General features: G+C 46.1%; 1 protein-coding gene across 2 annotated transcripts; it reads left to right on the top strand.

The window, feature by feature from the left end:
• Positions 1-736: 736 nt before the first annotated feature.
• Positions 737-15,299, top strand: MAPK13 (mitogen-activated protein kinase 13). 2 transcript variants are annotated; one of them, XM_032132909.1, is made up of 12 exons: positions 737-1,568; positions 4,607-4,736; positions 5,084-5,142; positions 6,195-6,303; positions 7,338-7,367; positions 7,799-7,846; positions 8,766-8,880; positions 9,224-9,295; positions 9,787-9,866; positions 10,317-10,395; positions 11,297-11,473; positions 11,776-15,299. In XM_032132909.1, the coding sequence occupies exons 1-12, from the start codon at positions 1,450-1,452 to the stop codon at positions 11,853-11,855; spliced, it is 1,098 nt and encodes a 365-aa protein (XP_031988800.1). In that variant the 5' UTR covers positions 737-1,449; the 3' UTR covers positions 11,856-15,299. The 2 variants fall into 2 exon arrangements, with proteins under 2 accessions (XP_031988800.1, XP_031988801.1); XM_032132910.1 differs by lacking the exon at positions 737-1,568 and adding an exon at positions 1,586-2,521.
• The last annotated feature ends 2,474 nt before the right edge of the window (positions 15,300-17,773 follow it).

Raw genomic sequence — 17,773 nt, 5'->3', positions numbered from 1 at the left:
TTAAGTTCCCTGTTTGATTTGGTCACTGAAGTTAACTCATCTTTGTACAGCCCAGACATGCCCCAGCTATTCAGGACTCCCTAATTGGGTGCTGATTGCCTGCATGTGCACAAGCAGCTGAGCAAGGGTTGTGTTCATCAAATAACCGAGGAGTTACATGTTTGCTTAAGGACCAGGAGGTTTTGCTGTGCCACCTCTTGCTCACAGGTGTATTTATAGACCCAGCCAAGCTGTGGTTTGTTTCCAGGCTGTGCTGCTGCTGCAGCCAGGGCTGATCTACTCAGATACGGCCATAGTGCCTTGTTCTTGGTTTGTGTTTTATGAACAGTGGGCTCTACTGTGGCTGCTTGAAGAGCATAAGGGCCAGGGCAGTGGTGGCACATAAAGCAGGCACAGTGATTTTTTCCCACCCCCCAGATTGTGTTTTTTCTGTAGGGACACTTTGCAGATGACCTGTATGAAAGGAGCACAGGCTCTGGGCAGGGTGGAGGGCTGGTGGGATAGAACACTGTGCAAGCAGCTGGGCTGGCTTGGTAAGGCTCGGCTTAGTCACTTCCTTTGGGGAGTGGGGAGGATGCACCTCCTGTGTGGGAGCCCCACCTGAGCCTCCTAATGCTGGAGTGAAACGTTGAGGTGCTCCAGGAATGGACCTGCTCGTGGGCTGGGTTTGCTGGTCTGGTTGGTCACAGCAGTGAACATGGGCTTTGTTTTGTCCAAGAAGGCCCAGGAAGGGATTGGAGGTGCTGCAGGAGATGAAACCGAACCCAGCAAAGCCTGGGGCACAAACCGTTCTCGGGCCGTTCCCATCTCCCAGCTGCTCCTGAACCTCCTCGCAGCAGTCACTTGGAGAACCTCAGCCTCCTTTCAGCACCTCCCCACCCTGCTGGGAAGCCAGGCTTGGATGAAAATCGCCATCGCTGTGACCCCCTGGTGTCCTTTGTCACGAGCCTTGAGTTGTCCATCGACTTTGAAAGAAGAACGTCCCTGCGTGTCTGACGCCATGCTGTGGCTTGTCTCTCGGATTCCCCGGCTCGACGAGTCCTTACTCATCCCCTTGTTTAGAGGAGGGAGCTCATGCGTCCCTCTCCGAGCCGTGTGAGGATATTTCTCGGCTGATGGAGCAGCAGAGCGAGAGCTGTGGATGACAGGGGCTCCCAGAGGCGTGCCCGAGCGGGGCTGGGTGCTCCCCTCCTGCAGCAGAGCCCAGAGGCACCTGTACAACACCGAGGCGTGTCAGGAAAGCTGATGCCTCACCTCTGTCAATGTGGAGGCGGAGGGAGGAGGGCCCAAAGACATGTCCCTTCACGCTCGCAACAGCTGAAAACAGAGAAGGAAACTTGCTAGAGCCTTTTTTACCAGCGCAGGAAGCCTCCCTGTCCCGCTCTCACCCCAGAAGCCCTCCCGTACTCCACTACTCTGGGGGGGTGGCTGTCCCACACCCGTCGTGCGATGAACATCGCAAGGAGAAGAGGCTTTTACAGACAGGAGGTGAACAACACGCTCTGGGAGCTGCCAAGGAAATACACATCCCTCCACCCGCTGGGGTCCGGGGCCTACGGCTCGGTGTGGTGAGTGGGGTCCTGCTCGCACCGCCCGCGGCAGCGCGGGGCGGGCTGGGGGTGTTTGAAGTTCCGTGCCGGGGGGGAAACGAGGAGGTGCTTGGCAGCACCCCTCCATTAAGGAAGGACATTTGCATGTGTGATGGAGGCAGGCTGTCTCCTGCTCCAGCGCAGGGCTGGAGACTCGCTCGCTTGAAGAAAATGTTTCCCCCTTTGGCCATCCCGGGTGGGCAGGGCAGGGGTGCCGGGGCAGCCTGGAGCGTCACCTCGGCACTGGGGTCAGGCAGCCTTTGAGCTGCTTTGGACTCGAGCTTACATTACGGTTCCTGTCTGGCAGCAGAGGCAGGAGGCGGGGGGAATACCTGGGTGTCTGGAAGAGATCTGTAGGTGATTACAGAGGTGGGAGCTGGAATAGGCTGTCCTTGCTGCTCAGTCCCAGGCAGCTGATGCTGGGCTGCCTGGGGGAAGCAGCTGGACAGTACAACCCCCACCCTGATGCCGTTTCCAGCTTGAAATCATAAAGTGGATAGAAATTACTGTAAACCAGGATCAGTAACAGGCTGGGACTTCCTTCATGGCTGATGATAATCCCCAGCCTACAAGAGAGCAGCAGGAGCTGCTGTTAATTATTCAGCCGGGCAAAGGTGCCTGAAGCAAGAGCAAACACAAGTCAGACATTTCTGGATTTACACTGACGAACCAGAGATGGGCAGTTCTGAACGGTTAAATATTAAACAGTCCATTGATAGTATCTGAGCAGAGCTAATTTCATAACATGCTGAGCTAAAAATAATAATAAAAAAGGTGTGTCCGTTTTCATAGGTGTTGGGCAAAGTCTGGCCTGCCACTGGGACTAATCCTGAAACCCTGGTGCCCAGGTTTTGTTCTTTCCCCCAGTTTCCAATTTACAGAGAGGCGCCCACTTGGCTGCCCAGGTGCATTTATGCTTCTTAGATTCTTAAGTAAGTCCTGCAAAATCAGGCAAGATTAGACTTGACTTTTAATTTATATTTGTACAGTGTTCCCTGATTTTTATCACAGAGAAAATCAGGAACAAAAATAAAGACAGGACCAAAAAAAAAAAAAGGGAGAGAGAAATCCTTTCAAAATTTCCTTGCCCACAACAACAACAACAACAACAACAAAAAAATCAAAAGAAATCTTTAGTGGTCCTTGTAAAACTCTCGATTGCTCTGGAACTCTCAAGGAGGGAGGGAGAGGAGGGTGTTGAAGCAGCCCGGGGGTCCGTGGTGGTTTTGAATGGACAGAGCTCAGCAGGGAGGGCTCGGTGCCGATTCCTGAACAAAGCTGAGGCAGAAAAGTGTGGAGTTAGGATTTGCTGTCCTCTGCTGGGAATTGCTGGGAAACTTTCCTATTGCAGCGTTCTGCAGCAGCGGCTTTTACACCTTCCTGAGCAGCTGAGAAAGTAACTCAGGAGGAACAGCAAAGGCTTGTTTCTCCCCTTATTAATTTGCTAAAATGTGCGGTGATTTGGCTTCCAGCTGAACGTAATTGTGAAGGAAGAATCTTCTGACCCCTCCAACGCTGGTCTAGCGGATCCCTGCCAGCCAAGGCAGGGACACAGCTCTGCCTACCCGAGGTCACCCCGAACTGCATCTGTTCACTAAATCTGTGCTGGGGAGAGCACGGTGGCATCTCCCAGCTGCACCGACTGAATTGGCTCTGGGCTGTGATTATGGCAAGGCTGCAAGCAGCGCTGTCTGTGCTGTGCAGGCTGAAGCTCCACCACCAGCTCTCCTGTGTTGGGTACTGGGGTTAGGTGCTCTGTAGGTCAGCAGCTGGGAGGGTAGGTAAGAACATGGACCCTCAGACTGGGAAATCTGCCTTGCATTTTGCGGTTTGACTCCCTGGTTAGAGTTCCTTCCTCTTACTTTCCTGGCTTCTCAAAAAACTTTGCACAGTGCTGTCCCCTCTGCTGACATCTGCTGAAGTCCTGAACTGAGACAAAATCTCACTAAGAGTCCTCTTCTGATACCCTGCTGCATCTTCAGTGCTTCAGCTGCTTTGTGTAGCTGTTCCTGCATTTCCTTTGCTTCCCCTGACTCAGTATGTGCCAGTGCAAGGCTGGAGGATGGGATTGAACATGATGATTTACAGCTCTTCTGTTCCCATGGGAGATGGGATAGGGAGTTATGAAGCAGTGGGAGCTGCTCTGGGAATCCACAGTGGGATTTGGCAGGGAAAACCGTTTTTTTCATCTGTTTGCCTCTTGGGAGGGGGTCAAGGAGGGGCTGAGACATGCCTGGAAAACACCACTGAGAATCCTGAATGACAGCTGTCTGTCTGAGCACCTCCCTTCCCAGCTGGAACGTGGGGCCTCCTTTGCAATCTGAGCAAGAGCCTCCAGAGGAAGAGGAACTGTCACAGAATTGCCGTGTCCAGCTGCAAACAGCAAATGTGACCAGCAGGAATAACACAGCGAGTCTGTAGCAATGGCTGCTGTACCGTGTTTTCATCAGCTTTAGAGAAGAGTCTCCTTTTCAGCCAGACCTGCTCTTACACAGAAGCAAATGTGTAGCACCAAGGATTCTGAACACAGCAGAATTAATTGCAGCAGCATTTTCAACATGTGGCATCCACTGTCTTTGCTCCAGAATCCAGTGAAGGCAGCTGGCCTGCCCTAAAATATAATAACCTCCAAGCAGATGGCAAAGCAGAAATCTCCATTATCTTTATTCCCTTATCTCCATGCAATAGGGAAGGAGAAGGCAAAGTTAGAACTAATTCTGACCTCTAACCACTTGTTTCCCTTTTCTCGCAGCTCTGGTGCCTCCAGCTTGTTTCTGCAGGTTAAAGGGAATAAAGATGAGCCACTCATGCTTTCCTTGGTGTCCCACCTTTGCTGCCCAAAGCCACACAGGGTAACATCTCTGTGTGCAGAGCTCCACTGAGCTCCTCAAAGGGCCTTTCTCTGCTGTCCTTCCGTGGGCACAGGAATTAACTCTTCTCTAGATGACCTTTGGGGTTGCAGAATCTGTTCAAACATACTGCTGACATCAGAATGGTTTTTAATTTGCCTGCTGCAGTTCAGCCATAGACAAGAAGACGGGGGAGAAAGTGGCCATCAAGAAACTCTGCCGCCCATTCCAGTCAGAGATCTTTGCCAAGAGAGCCTACAGAGAGCTGATGCTGTTGAAGCACATGCAACATGAGAATGTAAGCGCTGTTTCTCCCTTCCTGCTGATACAAGGGGTGTTTCCTTGCCACCTGCGAGCAAGTCCTTTTTGGTGGCATCACCTCTGTTTTAATTGACATTTGGTGTGTGCAGGCGGTCGTGGGGTTTACCTGTGACCTGTTTGCTGTGCCCAGGCTGAAACAGGTGTGTAATGGGTGAGCCCAAGTATTTGTAAGAGGGAAAACATTTGTGCAGCAGCAGTGAGGAGTCCCTGGATTCCTCAGATGGAATTCTCTCTGTCCACCCATGTGCATGTGCCAGTGGAGAGCTGATGAGTAGCATGTGCACAGCAAATGTGGTTTAAATGTGGGCTTCTCTCCTTCCTCAGGTCATTGGGCTGCTTGATGTCTTCACCTCCACTGCCTCCTACCAGGGGTTTCAGGACTTGTAAGTTTGGGGTTGTTTGCTCTGTCTAGACTTAACTATTTTCCAAGACAGCTGTGTCTTAGCAGCAACGGAACAGAGAGGGTTGAGGTGCAAAGGGACCAGACTAAAAGCCAGGCATCCCCAAATAATGCAAAGAAAGAGAGGCACACATCAGCTCCCATGGCTGACACACCCAGAACACATAAACAGATCCCATCCCTGCTCACAGCTGGGACACCACAGCATGCGCAGACCAACCTGTGCAATGAGGATGTGTGACATTCCATGGTGCATCATCACATGTAGGGTGATCCACTGTGTGACTGCTGAGCTAAGGGGCTGCACTCAGAACTGGAGAAGTATCGTTCATCAGGCCTCAGGGCAATTAGAATTTGAAAGAAGAGCTGTCCTTCTTTTCCTCTTGATTCTGGCTCTTCTTAATTTTTTTTTGGACATTTTCCCTCCGTGTTCATGGTCAGGTTGGACAAGTCATTTTCCCTTCCCCATCACTGCAGATGAGCAGTGAGTGCCTGGCTTTGGGGGTTTGGCTGATGGCTCAGTGTTTAGCAGCCTGCAGGAAGAGCGTTTGAAGGTTCTCAGAGCAGTTCCTGCAGGAAGACCATCAATTAATTAGCAGCCTCAGCAGGCAGATACTGAAGGAAGCTGGATGTTGTCTTCTGAGGCAGGGCTGGAGAATATTACAGTGACAAATTTGGGAGCCGATGCAGCTGCTTTGCTGTGTAAGATGTTTCAGCTTTTGGGTGGTAAAAGGCCATCCAAACTTGAACTTCACTTGAGGTCTAAAGTAAACTAATTTAGGATCCCGAAGATCCTTGTTCTTGCTTGACATGAGATACCTCATTTCAGGGGAGGAGAAAGAGCAATTTTCAGAACAGGTTGAAATTCCAGCTTCACTGCAGGCTGTGCTAGTTAGCCAGGAACACTGTCACAACAACTCATCTTCGTTACAGTGAGTTACACAGCCAAAAAAAACCAAACCAAGTGAGAACAAGGCTAGCCTGGTCCCCTGCATTTTTCTTCCAGACTCAGGGCCTTGTCTTACTGCCTTTTAGCTACCTGGTGATGCCATACATGCGGACAGATTTACAAAAGATCATGGGACATGAATTCAGTGACGAAAAGATCCAGTACCTGGTCTACCAAATGCTGAAAGGGCTGAAGGTAGGTGGGTCTGGAGGAGTTTAGTGACTCCCTGTGTCTCCTCTGTGTGTCACCTCTGGGTTGACCCTAACTAAACTCCCCTCCAATACCATACAGGAAGATGTGGGGAGTTTATGGCATCCCCTCAGAACAGGTATTGGCTGTTGAACCATTCCTGTTCCAGCACACAGCAGTAGAATGAGTGCTTGCTTGCATCAGTCAGCCGAGTATCAAAGTAATCAGCAGCCATAGATAGGCCTTGTGATGGTTTTTCCATGGCATCACTTGCTTCTCTCTTTGCCTTGCTCAAACCCTCAGCAAAACTTTACACAGAGAGTGAGAGGCTGGCAGCAGCAGGAGCTTCTGCTGAACCCATAACAGAGGCTCTCAGGGGAGAACACAGAGGGAATGATTTTCTATTCAGTAGCATAAGGGAGAAATATGTTTCTGTAACTGGCTTTGAGGGAGCTGAAAGCAATCAATGCAAACTCTGGGATGCAGAGACAGCTTTACAGCTGCCCTCTCACATCCTTCACCGGGAGTCACAGCAGTGGCTTACAGGCATCAATGAGTTCACCTAAATCACACCTCTCCCCAGTTCACTGCTATCTTGTGTTTAAATAAAGGGGGGAAGAACACACAGAAGGTTTGACTGGTGTGCTAAAGGCCCTGTAGTCAGTTTTTGCAATTTTGTGGCTTTGGGCTGAGATTCTTTTTTTGAACACCCAAAATAACCATGTTTTCATGTCATCTGCTGTAACCTTGATGACTTTGATAGTTTGAAGCTGTTGTTGTACTTGCTCTAAGGAACTATTGCTTCATCCCTCCTCTTCTGCTCTATGCCTTTTCTTTAGACTGGCAATGGCATTGCAAATACTGTCAGTAATTTGGGGCAGAAATTTCTTTTCAAACTGCTGCCCTAGGGACCAGGGACCTGTAGAAGGCTACAGAGGTTTGTTCTCAGCAAGTTCTTGTTTGTAGCTCTCGTTTCTCTGCTAGAGAACAGAAAATTTTGTCTGCTGGTGATCACATTGTGGCTCCTCTTTTTATTGCAGTATATCCATTCAGCTGGCATTGTCCACAGGGTAAGTTCATATGTGCTCTTATTCTGATTTTTATGTTTGAGAAACACAGCATAGTCACGAAGTTAATAAATTCCTAACCATCATTTCACTAATAGCATTGTCTGCTCTAATTTTCCATCCTGTCTGCTCTTTTTTCCATCCTACACCCTATATATGTTTGGATTTGCTAATATCCAAAATGCTGTATTTTCTGATGAGCTGAGAAGCATTTTATGATGCTTTCTGAATTAAAACTGTTTCAGAAAAAAATCAAATAGCAATCTAAAGCTGTACAGTATAGAAGGTGTGGTGTTAATTCAGTCATTTGCTGCATTGATACCGAACCTGGGGTGTTATGGGACCCCATCAAAGACAAGCAGAGGTTCAATTGAGAGCTTCGTTGATGTGTTGCAACTTGAAACATCCAATTTTTCTGCTCTTGTCTGTTGTAGGACCTGAAGCCAAGTAACCTGGCTGTGAATGAAGACTGTCAGCTGAAGGTAGGTGGCAAAGCAGCACTTTGCATCAGCAGCACATCAGCTCGTGGAGGAGCTGCTCTGCCAGCAGGAAATTGGCACTGTCATGTTTCCTCTTTCCTCCCGAGCCTCAATTCCAGGCGTAGCGTTCCTTGGCGGCTGCAGCAGTGGGAAATACTCCCCTGCTGATGTAACTTGCTGAATCAGGGCACAAGACTTCAAATGAACCTTCTGTCACTGTAATCCTCGTGGCATGGCAGTGTGTAATGACTTCCTAGAGAAATTGAGCACTGCTGAGCAGCACTTGCAGTAGGTGAATGATCCCTGAAGGGTAACTGGATTCAACTGCAGTTGCCTTTTGGTTCTCATGGACATTGTGGTTGTGATTCCAGACAAAGTTATTTTCAGGGTTGCTCTGAAGGGTTTGCTTGCAGCTGGCTGGGGTGGTGCTCTAGCATGCATTTTCTGTAATGTATATTTCAGGGAGTGGCTCTGCTGCCCATAAAGGTTGGGTCAAGCTTGTTCATCTTCAGCATTGAGGGAGAGGCCGTGCTGTGTCACCTGCAAGGTGTTCTTATAGGAAAGGGTGAGTTGTGGTGACCTGGGAGCATGCCTTCACCACGAGGTCGTAGACCAACTCCAATAAAGCACAGAGACTCAAAACTTAAGCTTCAAGAAAGAAAGTGACCTTCCAGGGAGCATAAAGCACTGATCCTTCCAGCAGGGTCTTCTCACGACAACTGGGTCTGCAGCTGGCTTGCAATTTACTGTGGAATTAAGACATACTAATTCTTTGAACCATCCCATGGGTGTCTGTGGTGTAGTTGGAGCTTTGTTATTACCTGACTGGAGCTACTTCATTGAAGTAGAGTCTCACTTGCCCATGGGATTTCTCTTTTCTCTCCTGCCCTTCCTTCTCCTTATTCTTCCTTTGGAACTGCAGATCTTGGATTTTGGCTTGGCCAGACAGGCTGATGCTGAGATGACTGGCTACGTGGTCACACGGTGGTACAGAGCCCCAGAAGTCATCCTGAACTGGATGCATTACAACCAGACAGGTGAGCAGCCCTGCCCCAGCAGTGTGACTCTCTGGTGATGAGCCAGGGGATCCTGCTGGTTCAAATCTCACAGAATTGTCCAGTTGTTTTTCCTCTTTATCATCAGTGTTCCCTGGAGCAGAGCAGGCCCCAGAGGTGTTGCACAACTCCAAGAGCTGGTGCTTGCAGGAAATGATGAAAGCAGAGATTTTAGAACAGAGGAGGGTGGGAGGGAGTGAAATTTAAATCAGTGCTTGCTGCAAGCAACAGCAAAAGCGACAGCCCCAGCAACCTCTGCTGCCTTTCTAATTCCTTTTTAAATTTTCTTCCTTTTCCCCCACCCTTCCTTTTTCTCTCTGGACAGTGGATATCTGGTCTATTGGCTGTATCATGGCAGAAATGCTGACTGGGAAAACACTCTTTAAAGGAAAAGACTGTATCCTTTCAAGATGAACCTTTTCCCTGAGGGGAGTAATAATTCTTGGTGTGTGTGTGAAAGTGCTTTTATGAATGAGGCTACTGAAAAAAACAGGTATCATTCTGGTTTATCAGGAGGTAATCAGAAGGACCAGTCTTTCTGGTGAGGAAAACAGAAAGGGACTTTAGAAATACACCTCTGTGGTGGTGTGGCTCTACATCAGCAGTTCAACCTTGCGTGGCCGTAGCTCCATTCCCAAAACTTTGCATATCCTTCCGAGCCAATGGATGTGTGTCCTGGTATAGTTGTGCCAGAAAAATTACCTGTTGATGGAAATGCCATGCCAGGGAGAAAGGCTTGGAGCTCTTTTCACCAGTCTAATGAATCTCTACTTGTGTGACTGTGATGGGTTTGTACCATGAGCTAGTTGCAGCTCTAGCAGGCTGAGCTGGGGGCAGGCGTGTCCAAGGGTTGCTCCTCGAAGGGTGATCTTTAACACAGCTTGCCAGACCTGGATCAACTGACCCAGATCCTGAAAGTAAGAGGGCATCCAGGAGAGGACTTCTTGGAGAAGCTGGAGGACAAAGCGGTAAGGAGGTTCCCTGTGGGTTTGGGTCCTGCTGGCAGAGGTGTCAGGGGAAGAGGTTAACCTGTGTTTGACATGGGAGGTGCTGCCTTTACAAGTGCAGCAGCAGCCTTTTCCCCTCGGCAAGGAAGGCATTCCTCTGTGCTGGTGGCACATCTGATGGACCTGGTGCTGTGCTGGGAGCTGCTGTGTTTTGCAGGGACTCTGATGGGAGGTGCCTGATGCCCCAGCAAACCACCAACCTTTCTCTGTTCTCCAGCTTGGCTCTTAAAACAGAAGTATTTCTCTGTCTCGACTGATAAAAATAGTTCCTTGTAAAGTGCTTGCTGAAATGGGACATCTGGGATGCTTTGCTCTTGTCTCCATTTGCCTTTGCTCATCGGAGCCATGAGACTGAGAGCTGTATTTCACACCTGTCCACGTGCAGTAATTGTGCTTTCCTTGCTCTTTCAGGCTAAGAGTTATATCAAGTCCCTCCCTAAAATCCCCAAGAAGGATTTGTCTGTGCTTTTCCCTAAAGCAAATCCTCAGGGTAAGTAATCTCCAGCATTTCTCATGAGTTTTCACAGCTGGAACAGAGGCAAGCTGACTGCCACAGCCCCGACTTTATTTCTCCTTCTTCCCATAATTTCTTGCTACTTTTTTCCCTTGCAGTTTGTGCCCCTGCCCCTCGTCAGGGAAAATATGTATCAATTAAAAGCAGAATTATCTTTTATTGGCATTACAGTGGTGATGTTCTGCTGTTCTTGGCCATTTACTACTTTAAAAAAAATTATTATTTTTTAAGAACAGTGTAGATCCTGTTTGTTGAATACCTGGATCTAGCAATATTTAACAGACAGCAGATGTGCAATTTTCAGTGTAAGAATTATCTCTTACAAAGAGCTCTCTTCCCAGGTAGGTTAGAGGTGAGAGCAAGCAAAACTTTTCTAGAAACTGAACGGAATAAAGTCTAAAAATGTTAAAACCAAGTGGGAATGGGGCTGACAGACTAGTCAGCATCTGGGTTTCCTGCCCTCCTCTTTATCAGGGATGTATAGGTTTCTATACAGATTATTCATGTTAAGGCTCCTTTGAGATGCAAGGCTCTAAATGAAAGCAAATTATTAAAACTGAAAAATATCTTGAGGTTACTGGCTTACTCCTCATGTTTCTGCAGCCCAATCTGTGCAGCAAGGCTTATTCAAGTCTAATTTGTTATTTCTGCACAATTTAACTTCTGTTAGTAAGAGCTCCCTGAGGCTGCTCTTGGGCAGACTTTGCATCTCCACTGATGGGAGCTCCTTGCTGCCTTGACCAGCTTGAGGAATCTCTTCAGTTTTCAGGTCTGGAGATGAAACACTGGAAATACCAGTGCCATCCCTTGCAGGGTTCTTGCACAGGGTGCCTGTGCTTCCCTGCACCTTGCTTAGCCCTGTTCCCATCCCCTGCAGCCGTGGACCTGCTTGACAAGATGTTGCAGCTGGATGTGGAAAAGCGCCTTACAGCAACAGAGGCCTTGGCTCACCCCTACTTCGACCAGTTCCGAGATGTCGAGGAGGAGACGGAGGCACAGCACTCCTATGATGATTCTCTGGAACATGAAAAGCTTTCAATAGAGGAGTGGAAAAGTAAGAAGTTTATTTTCTTTGCGGTTTCTGTCTAGCACGGGATTTTCCTACCCCTCTTTCTGTCCTCTACAGATGCTGAGTAAGGCTGTGATTGCCTGCTGGTGCCTCAGTGGTAGTGCACAGATCTCTCGCTTTTATGCATCCAGCAAAGATCCCTCCAGCTCTTCAGGCAGACTTTTTTTGTCTCTCTCCTTTGTCTCTTTCAGCTGCCACTGAATGCCTTTCTCTCTGCACATCCAACACTCAAACTTTTGTGTCCTCTGAAATCACATATTCACGCTTATTTTGTTCTGTTTTTCAAGAGCATATTTACAAGGAGATCTTGACCTTCAGTCCCATTGCACGGAAGGATTCAAAGAAGAGAAGTGGGATGTCATTATAGCGACGGGTGCAGCTGTGGCTGGGACTCAGTTCTCCTTGATGACATGAAATTCATTCCACACTGCGTTGCTGGTGGCCATTATTTGGCCTGTGGGACCTCTCTCTGTGTGCCAACACAAGGATGACACCATGCTGTGGGCACTGGACTTTGTTCTACTAAAGGGGAAGCACCCCAGACAGTTTTCAACATAAAAGACAAATATATTCTTGTTGAAACTTTAAGTGAGGGAATTTTACCTGGTGGTTTTATTTTTTCCTTGTATTTGTCCATGTGAGAGAGGAGGGGTTTCATTCTTTCTCATTAATCTTTTCAAACACAGGGTTTAGTACATTAATTATGGATGAGGTAAAGAGAAAGGTAAAATTGACTGGGAAGCGAGTCCTATGCAAAAGGATCAGAAATACTGAAATTCAGCATAACAAGGCCTTATCCAATCTCACTCTGACCGTGTCCTGCTTCCCTGAATAGTCACAGAGCACCCAGCAGAGCAAGGCTGCTGGGATGGTGGCCAGGGCACCATGGGATCAGCCTGTGTTCCGAACAGCTACAAACTCATCCTATACACAGAATTCTGCTCAGATGCTTCCTCTCCAAAGAGCCACTGCCTCTTTTTTTTTATTTTTTCCCTGCTTATTTAATTGCCTGGGATTTGATCAGTGCTGTTTCCTCCTCACTGCCAGCAGCAAACGCAGCCCGGGAATTCAAGGCCACCTCCCACAGCGACAGACTGGGTGTCCCAAGCAGCTGCACAAGTTAGTTTGAATATGGATCAGCAGGAAGTTTTGCAGCCTGTGCTGAAACTGGAGTATCTGCAGATGCACGGCTTATCAATACAGTCACTTGATAGTGCAGTGCTAGGCAGGCACAGCTGCTTGTTGTGATAACACCTTTGGACTGCAACACGTTTTTCCCCATGGTGATCAGCCAATCATTCCAAAGTCTATCCCAAGGGATATGTGCCAAGAGACAAGTGTCTTCTCTGTATCAGAGCTCAGAGCACAGAGTCCCCAGGACTAGAGAAAAGTATGGAGATATGTGACCTCAGTAATACATGCAGTGAGTCTCAACTCCCCCCTCTTCTGTAGCTGCTGACTTGGTTTGGTTTAGCCAGGTTGTTTGTTTTCAGTACTCTCTAATTTTCTTCTTAAGTAATGTTCAGTTTTGCTGTACAGTTTTCAGTTTTGCTCCCACAAGTAAGGGAAAACTGCAACATTTCCAGAACTTTCTGATCTGTCTTCTCCACTGGGAACTGGACACAATGATGTCATGTTTCTTGGCTGTCTCCCTGTTGCAGCTCACGGCATGCAGCACTCGGGATAACCCTCCAGTGACTGCAGCTTTTTGATAGGATGGTGTTGATGTTTGCCTGCTGTAGCTGCACAGCTGGTCCATGATGATAAGATGTGGTTTCTCGTGGCTCATATCTGTCTGGGCCGTGTACAAGCCCTTGGCTTCACTCCTCTCTTAGGAAGGGACAGTGAGCACAGAACTGTGGTGATGTGCCCTCAATTCCCTGGAAATTCAATGTTTTCTTATGCAGCACTTTTGTAAAGAGCTAGGCTGGGGGATATGCAGTAATGTTCTGCTGACTCTGTCTTGAAAAACACAGCTTGATGAGATTTAGGGTTCATCCTTTCCTTTTGCTAAGGAACAACTTGCATTTTCCTTGAGTGGCAGAAGGGAGAAGTTCTTGCTGCATCTGTCAAACTGCAGTTGGAATACTGTCCTTATGAATCTGACTTGGCTGCCACATGCCCTGCACAATCTTGAACAGAGGTCAGAGAGGAGCTCTCTGCAGCTGCCATTTACATCTCAGAGAGCTGCAGATGTTTAGAGCTGCCTGTGCCAGGGTAAAATGAGGCTTGGTGGTTTGCAGGGGAGGGTCATTGTCCAGGTGAGCGTTTGTGAGTGCACAGGGAGATGTTTCAGGGCTGTGGGTGAGGCAGACTTGCCCTCCTGACTATATGCAACCCTGGACATGGAGAGGCAGAGAAGAGTCTTAAAAGCTCAGTCTTGTAGAGAAATTTGAGTACATCTATGGAGACCTTTAGAGTAGAGAGCTTTCTTTCAGAAAGTCTCTAAAGTCAAAATCATCTGTTAAGGCAAAGAACCCATTCAGACAGAACTCATGAACCACTGTTAATGGGAATGTAGTGTATGATTTCTTAGTCATCTTGCCCTCCTTCAGAAGGGGATAGGTAGACTTGAAGCGTTTTCTGTCTCAGTAATGATGGCTGAGGGAGAAAACATCTTCATGATAAAGGAATGTACTGAGCAGTCTGCTGGTAGTTGAAAAGGGACTTGGATAGCTTTAAAGAATAATTTAATATGCCCTTTGGGAATTGTCTGTCTGAGCAGAGGACAAGCATGAAGAGGCACTGGGGACATGTGATACAAATAGGTGTGAGAAGAACAGTTGTGAGCATCACCAAGTAGGGTACACAGATTTTGCAATCATCAGTCTCACTTGTTTTAGGGGTAGCACATACAGGCTCTTCAGCATCAGTCTTTCTACTGAGAATACATCCAGTTTCAGGGCCTGGGTTTCTGGGTTTCTGGGTTTCTTGGTAGGTTTACACTTACCCGGAATGCTCTGAAATTGCAAGAGCAATCCCAACAGCTGCTGTGTGGGCTCCATGCTCTGGTTTCATTCATTCATCCACCAACCCCGTATAGTGACAGTACACTGTCCAAAAGCATTACCAAATATCCCAACAAATGTGGAGAGCAGGTGCTCTGTAAGCCCAGAAACCCTGGAGGTGTATGTATATTTGTTTTTTGTGGTATGTATCATCCAAGAACTGAAAATAGACAGTAGAAAATGTAGCAGGTTGGTAGTGGAAAGAATATCTGTCTGTAAAGACCAACCATCCCAGTGCTCCTACGGCATCTGAGGACATGTTTCAGTGAAGAGCTACCAGAAGGGAGAGGTGGGGGGAAATTCTATTGACATTTCCTGAAAGGAGTTTGAAAAACACCTGCTTGACAGAGCCAGTGACTCAGGCCAAGGCTGGAATCCTTCAAAATCAGCACAAGAACGAGAGGGGGTGTGTGACCCTGACAGACACTGTGAGTCAAAGCAGAAATTACCTCATGCAGAGGTGCAGGCAGTGCCTGTTGGATGACTCACACTGACACATAATTCATGGACATTCCTTTCATTACAAGTATAGTTTACATACTTAAAAATACAAAATCAACTGATAAAAATTCCTCAGCCATTAAGGGGTCCAAAATTCCATAAATCTGGGCAGCCAAAAATATGTTTGCTGTTTGTATTGAGGATGTATGATAAAAATTTACATGGATATATGGATGGAATTTTTCTGCCTTGAGTAACATACAGATGTCTAACTTGGAATACTATTTACTTGCTAGTCTTACATTCATTTCTGACTTCCAAGCATCTTTTTTAAATTTGGAAAATAAAGCCTTCAGAAACAATCTTTCTCTGTATTTTTTTTTTTTTGACAGCTAATTAGGTCTGTGAAGTTGCAACTTTATGGGGCCTATTTGTTAGGTACTTGCACATGTAAGTGGGAAAGAAAAAGCAGATGAAGCAATGATTATTTTATGTTCTTAAGAGACACCACAAAATTACCAGGATTTTTAAAGAGAGACAATAGTTGCTGTGTTTTGGATACCACCTAGAAACCTTTCAGTGCACAATTTTGAAAATTTCCACAGCCTCTTAAAAAACTACTTATTTTATCCTGTAGGAAAAAGACAGATCATCTGTTTCATATTTAACATTTTCACATTCTAGGTAGCAGACTAAACAAATAATGTTCATGTTTTAAGTATGTGATAACGGGAAAGAAGAAAAACATAGAAAATTATAAACACATCTGAGAACTCTAGTGAGATACTGTACAAAGGATGGTAATACCTTTTCATATTCCCATGTCTTGCTGTTGCCTGAGCAACCAGGGAAAGCGTTCCTAATCCTCTGCATTTTTCCTGTATCATGGGTCAGCAGAGTGTTGGCTGGAAACGTGATTATGGCTGTTTTTCTTTTCACAGCTGAGAGAAACAAGATATGAAAGACTGAATGAAGACCAGAATAGCCAGGAGTAGTTTGTTTTTCCCCCAAAAGGATGGACACTTGCTGCACTAATTGCACTTATCATGGAATCATTCAGGCTGGAAAAAGCCATTAAGATCGAGTCCAAATCTACACTGTGAAAATGTCAGTTTCCAGGTGAATGTGGTTTAAGGGATGTTTTGCCTGATTTCTCTCTACAAGCCCATTTTCTGAGCACATGAGCTTTTAACGTGATGTTCAGCTGGTGCTGGCTCACAGCTGATTCAGTCAGCTCTCCTTTTTATTGGAATGCACTCCATTAAATAATACTGAAGGGTGAGTATATTACCTCTGCAACCCTCATTGATTTGCTGTTAAATGAAAGTGAGTTAACTTCTTTTAGCCAAGTTTGGCTAGAAAAATAAAAATTCTTCTGCCATAAACCATCAATTCATATCTGTCTTCAGAACAGTTCAACTGAAAAAAAAATGTTTTAAAATTAGAGGATGTTAAAAAAAAAGAACCACTGAGGAGGTAGTGCTTAGTGTTTGTGTAACCTCTCTGATGTTAGTGAGGCTGAAGAGGGTTTTATATATATATTTATTTATATTTATAAAGGGTCTTAGGAAATGCAGCTGAGCACTTCCTAGGACCCTATATAAATATATATATATATAAAAGTCCAGTGAAAATACATGTCAGCTGAGGCTTATCACTTTGAGGTATCAGGTTTTAGCCTTTAATGCACAAGGGCCCTGTTTAACAATTGCTCTAATTTCAGCAATTCTGAAGAAAACAGCAGCAGAACAAACAGCCAAAGAGAGATACAAACATAACTCAGTTTCGAGGCTTAATAAATCAACAAAGAAGAAAGGTCAGGTCGCAATTCTAAATGCTAATTTACTTCCCTTTTTAAGTATGTTTTATATGCTTGAATAAACATGGGGAAAATTGTAATATGACTGAAAGTGCCCAATTCTGTTTGAGGTGTCTTGGCTGCTGCTTTCATGTGAAGCAACATCAATAATTTTGCACTTGCACCCTTTAAAAACTGGGACAGCAAAGAAATTGAATTAAGCTGTACCTCTGGGATTTGAGAGAAGTTCAGAAGGTTTTTTTCAAATAACACATTAGTTCCACAGCTTTGATACAAAACTAAATGATGAATAACTTGTTTTGATGTTGTAACACATGGCCCCCAGTCATCAGAGATGTCTGGACATCTCTGTGCACAAGTCATCCCACTGTTCTTAACAGGGAACCTAATATGATTATATTAAGCTAATTCCAGTGCAAATTTAAGAGTATAAAGTTTCAAAACTGAGGTCAAAATGAAAGTGTTTGCAAAAGTTGGTCATATTTAAAAAAAGAAAAGTAAAAAAAAAAATTCAAGTAAAACCCAATTAAAATTCCCACATAAAAGAAGGAAAATCATAGAATGGCCTGGATTGGAAGGGATTTAAAGAACATCTGTTTGCAATTCCCTGCTGTGGGACACCTTTCACTAGAGCGGGTTCATCACAGCTCCATCCAACCTGGCCTTGAACAATTCCAGGAATGTGGCAGCAACAGCTTCCCTGGACAACCTGTTCCAGTGCCTCACCAGCCTCGAAGGGAAGAATTTTTTTCCTATTACCTAATCTGAACCTACTCTCTTTTAGTTTGAAACCATTCCCCCTTGTCCTGTCCCTACATGCTCTTGTAAAGTCTCTCTTCATCCTTATTGTAGGCTCCTTTCAGGTACTGTAGGGCTGCAATTAGGTCACCCCAAAGCTTCTCTTTTCCAGGCTGAACAAACCCAGTTCTCTCAGCTTTTGAAGTAGCTCATCAATTATTGAAATTATTTTATTTACTGTTTAACTAGGAAGCAAATGCATCTATAGATTGTTTTGGG

The sequence above is a fragment of the Corvus moneduloides genome, chromosome 24 (genome assembly GCF_009650955.1).
Source record: "Corvus moneduloides isolate bCorMon1 chromosome 24, bCorMon1.pri, whole genome shotgun sequence".
In the NCBI taxonomy this organism is placed as follows: domain Eukaryota; kingdom Metazoa; phylum Chordata; class Aves; order Passeriformes; family Corvidae; genus Corvus; species Corvus moneduloides.
This window is presented reverse-complemented; position numbering and strand designations above follow the sequence as displayed.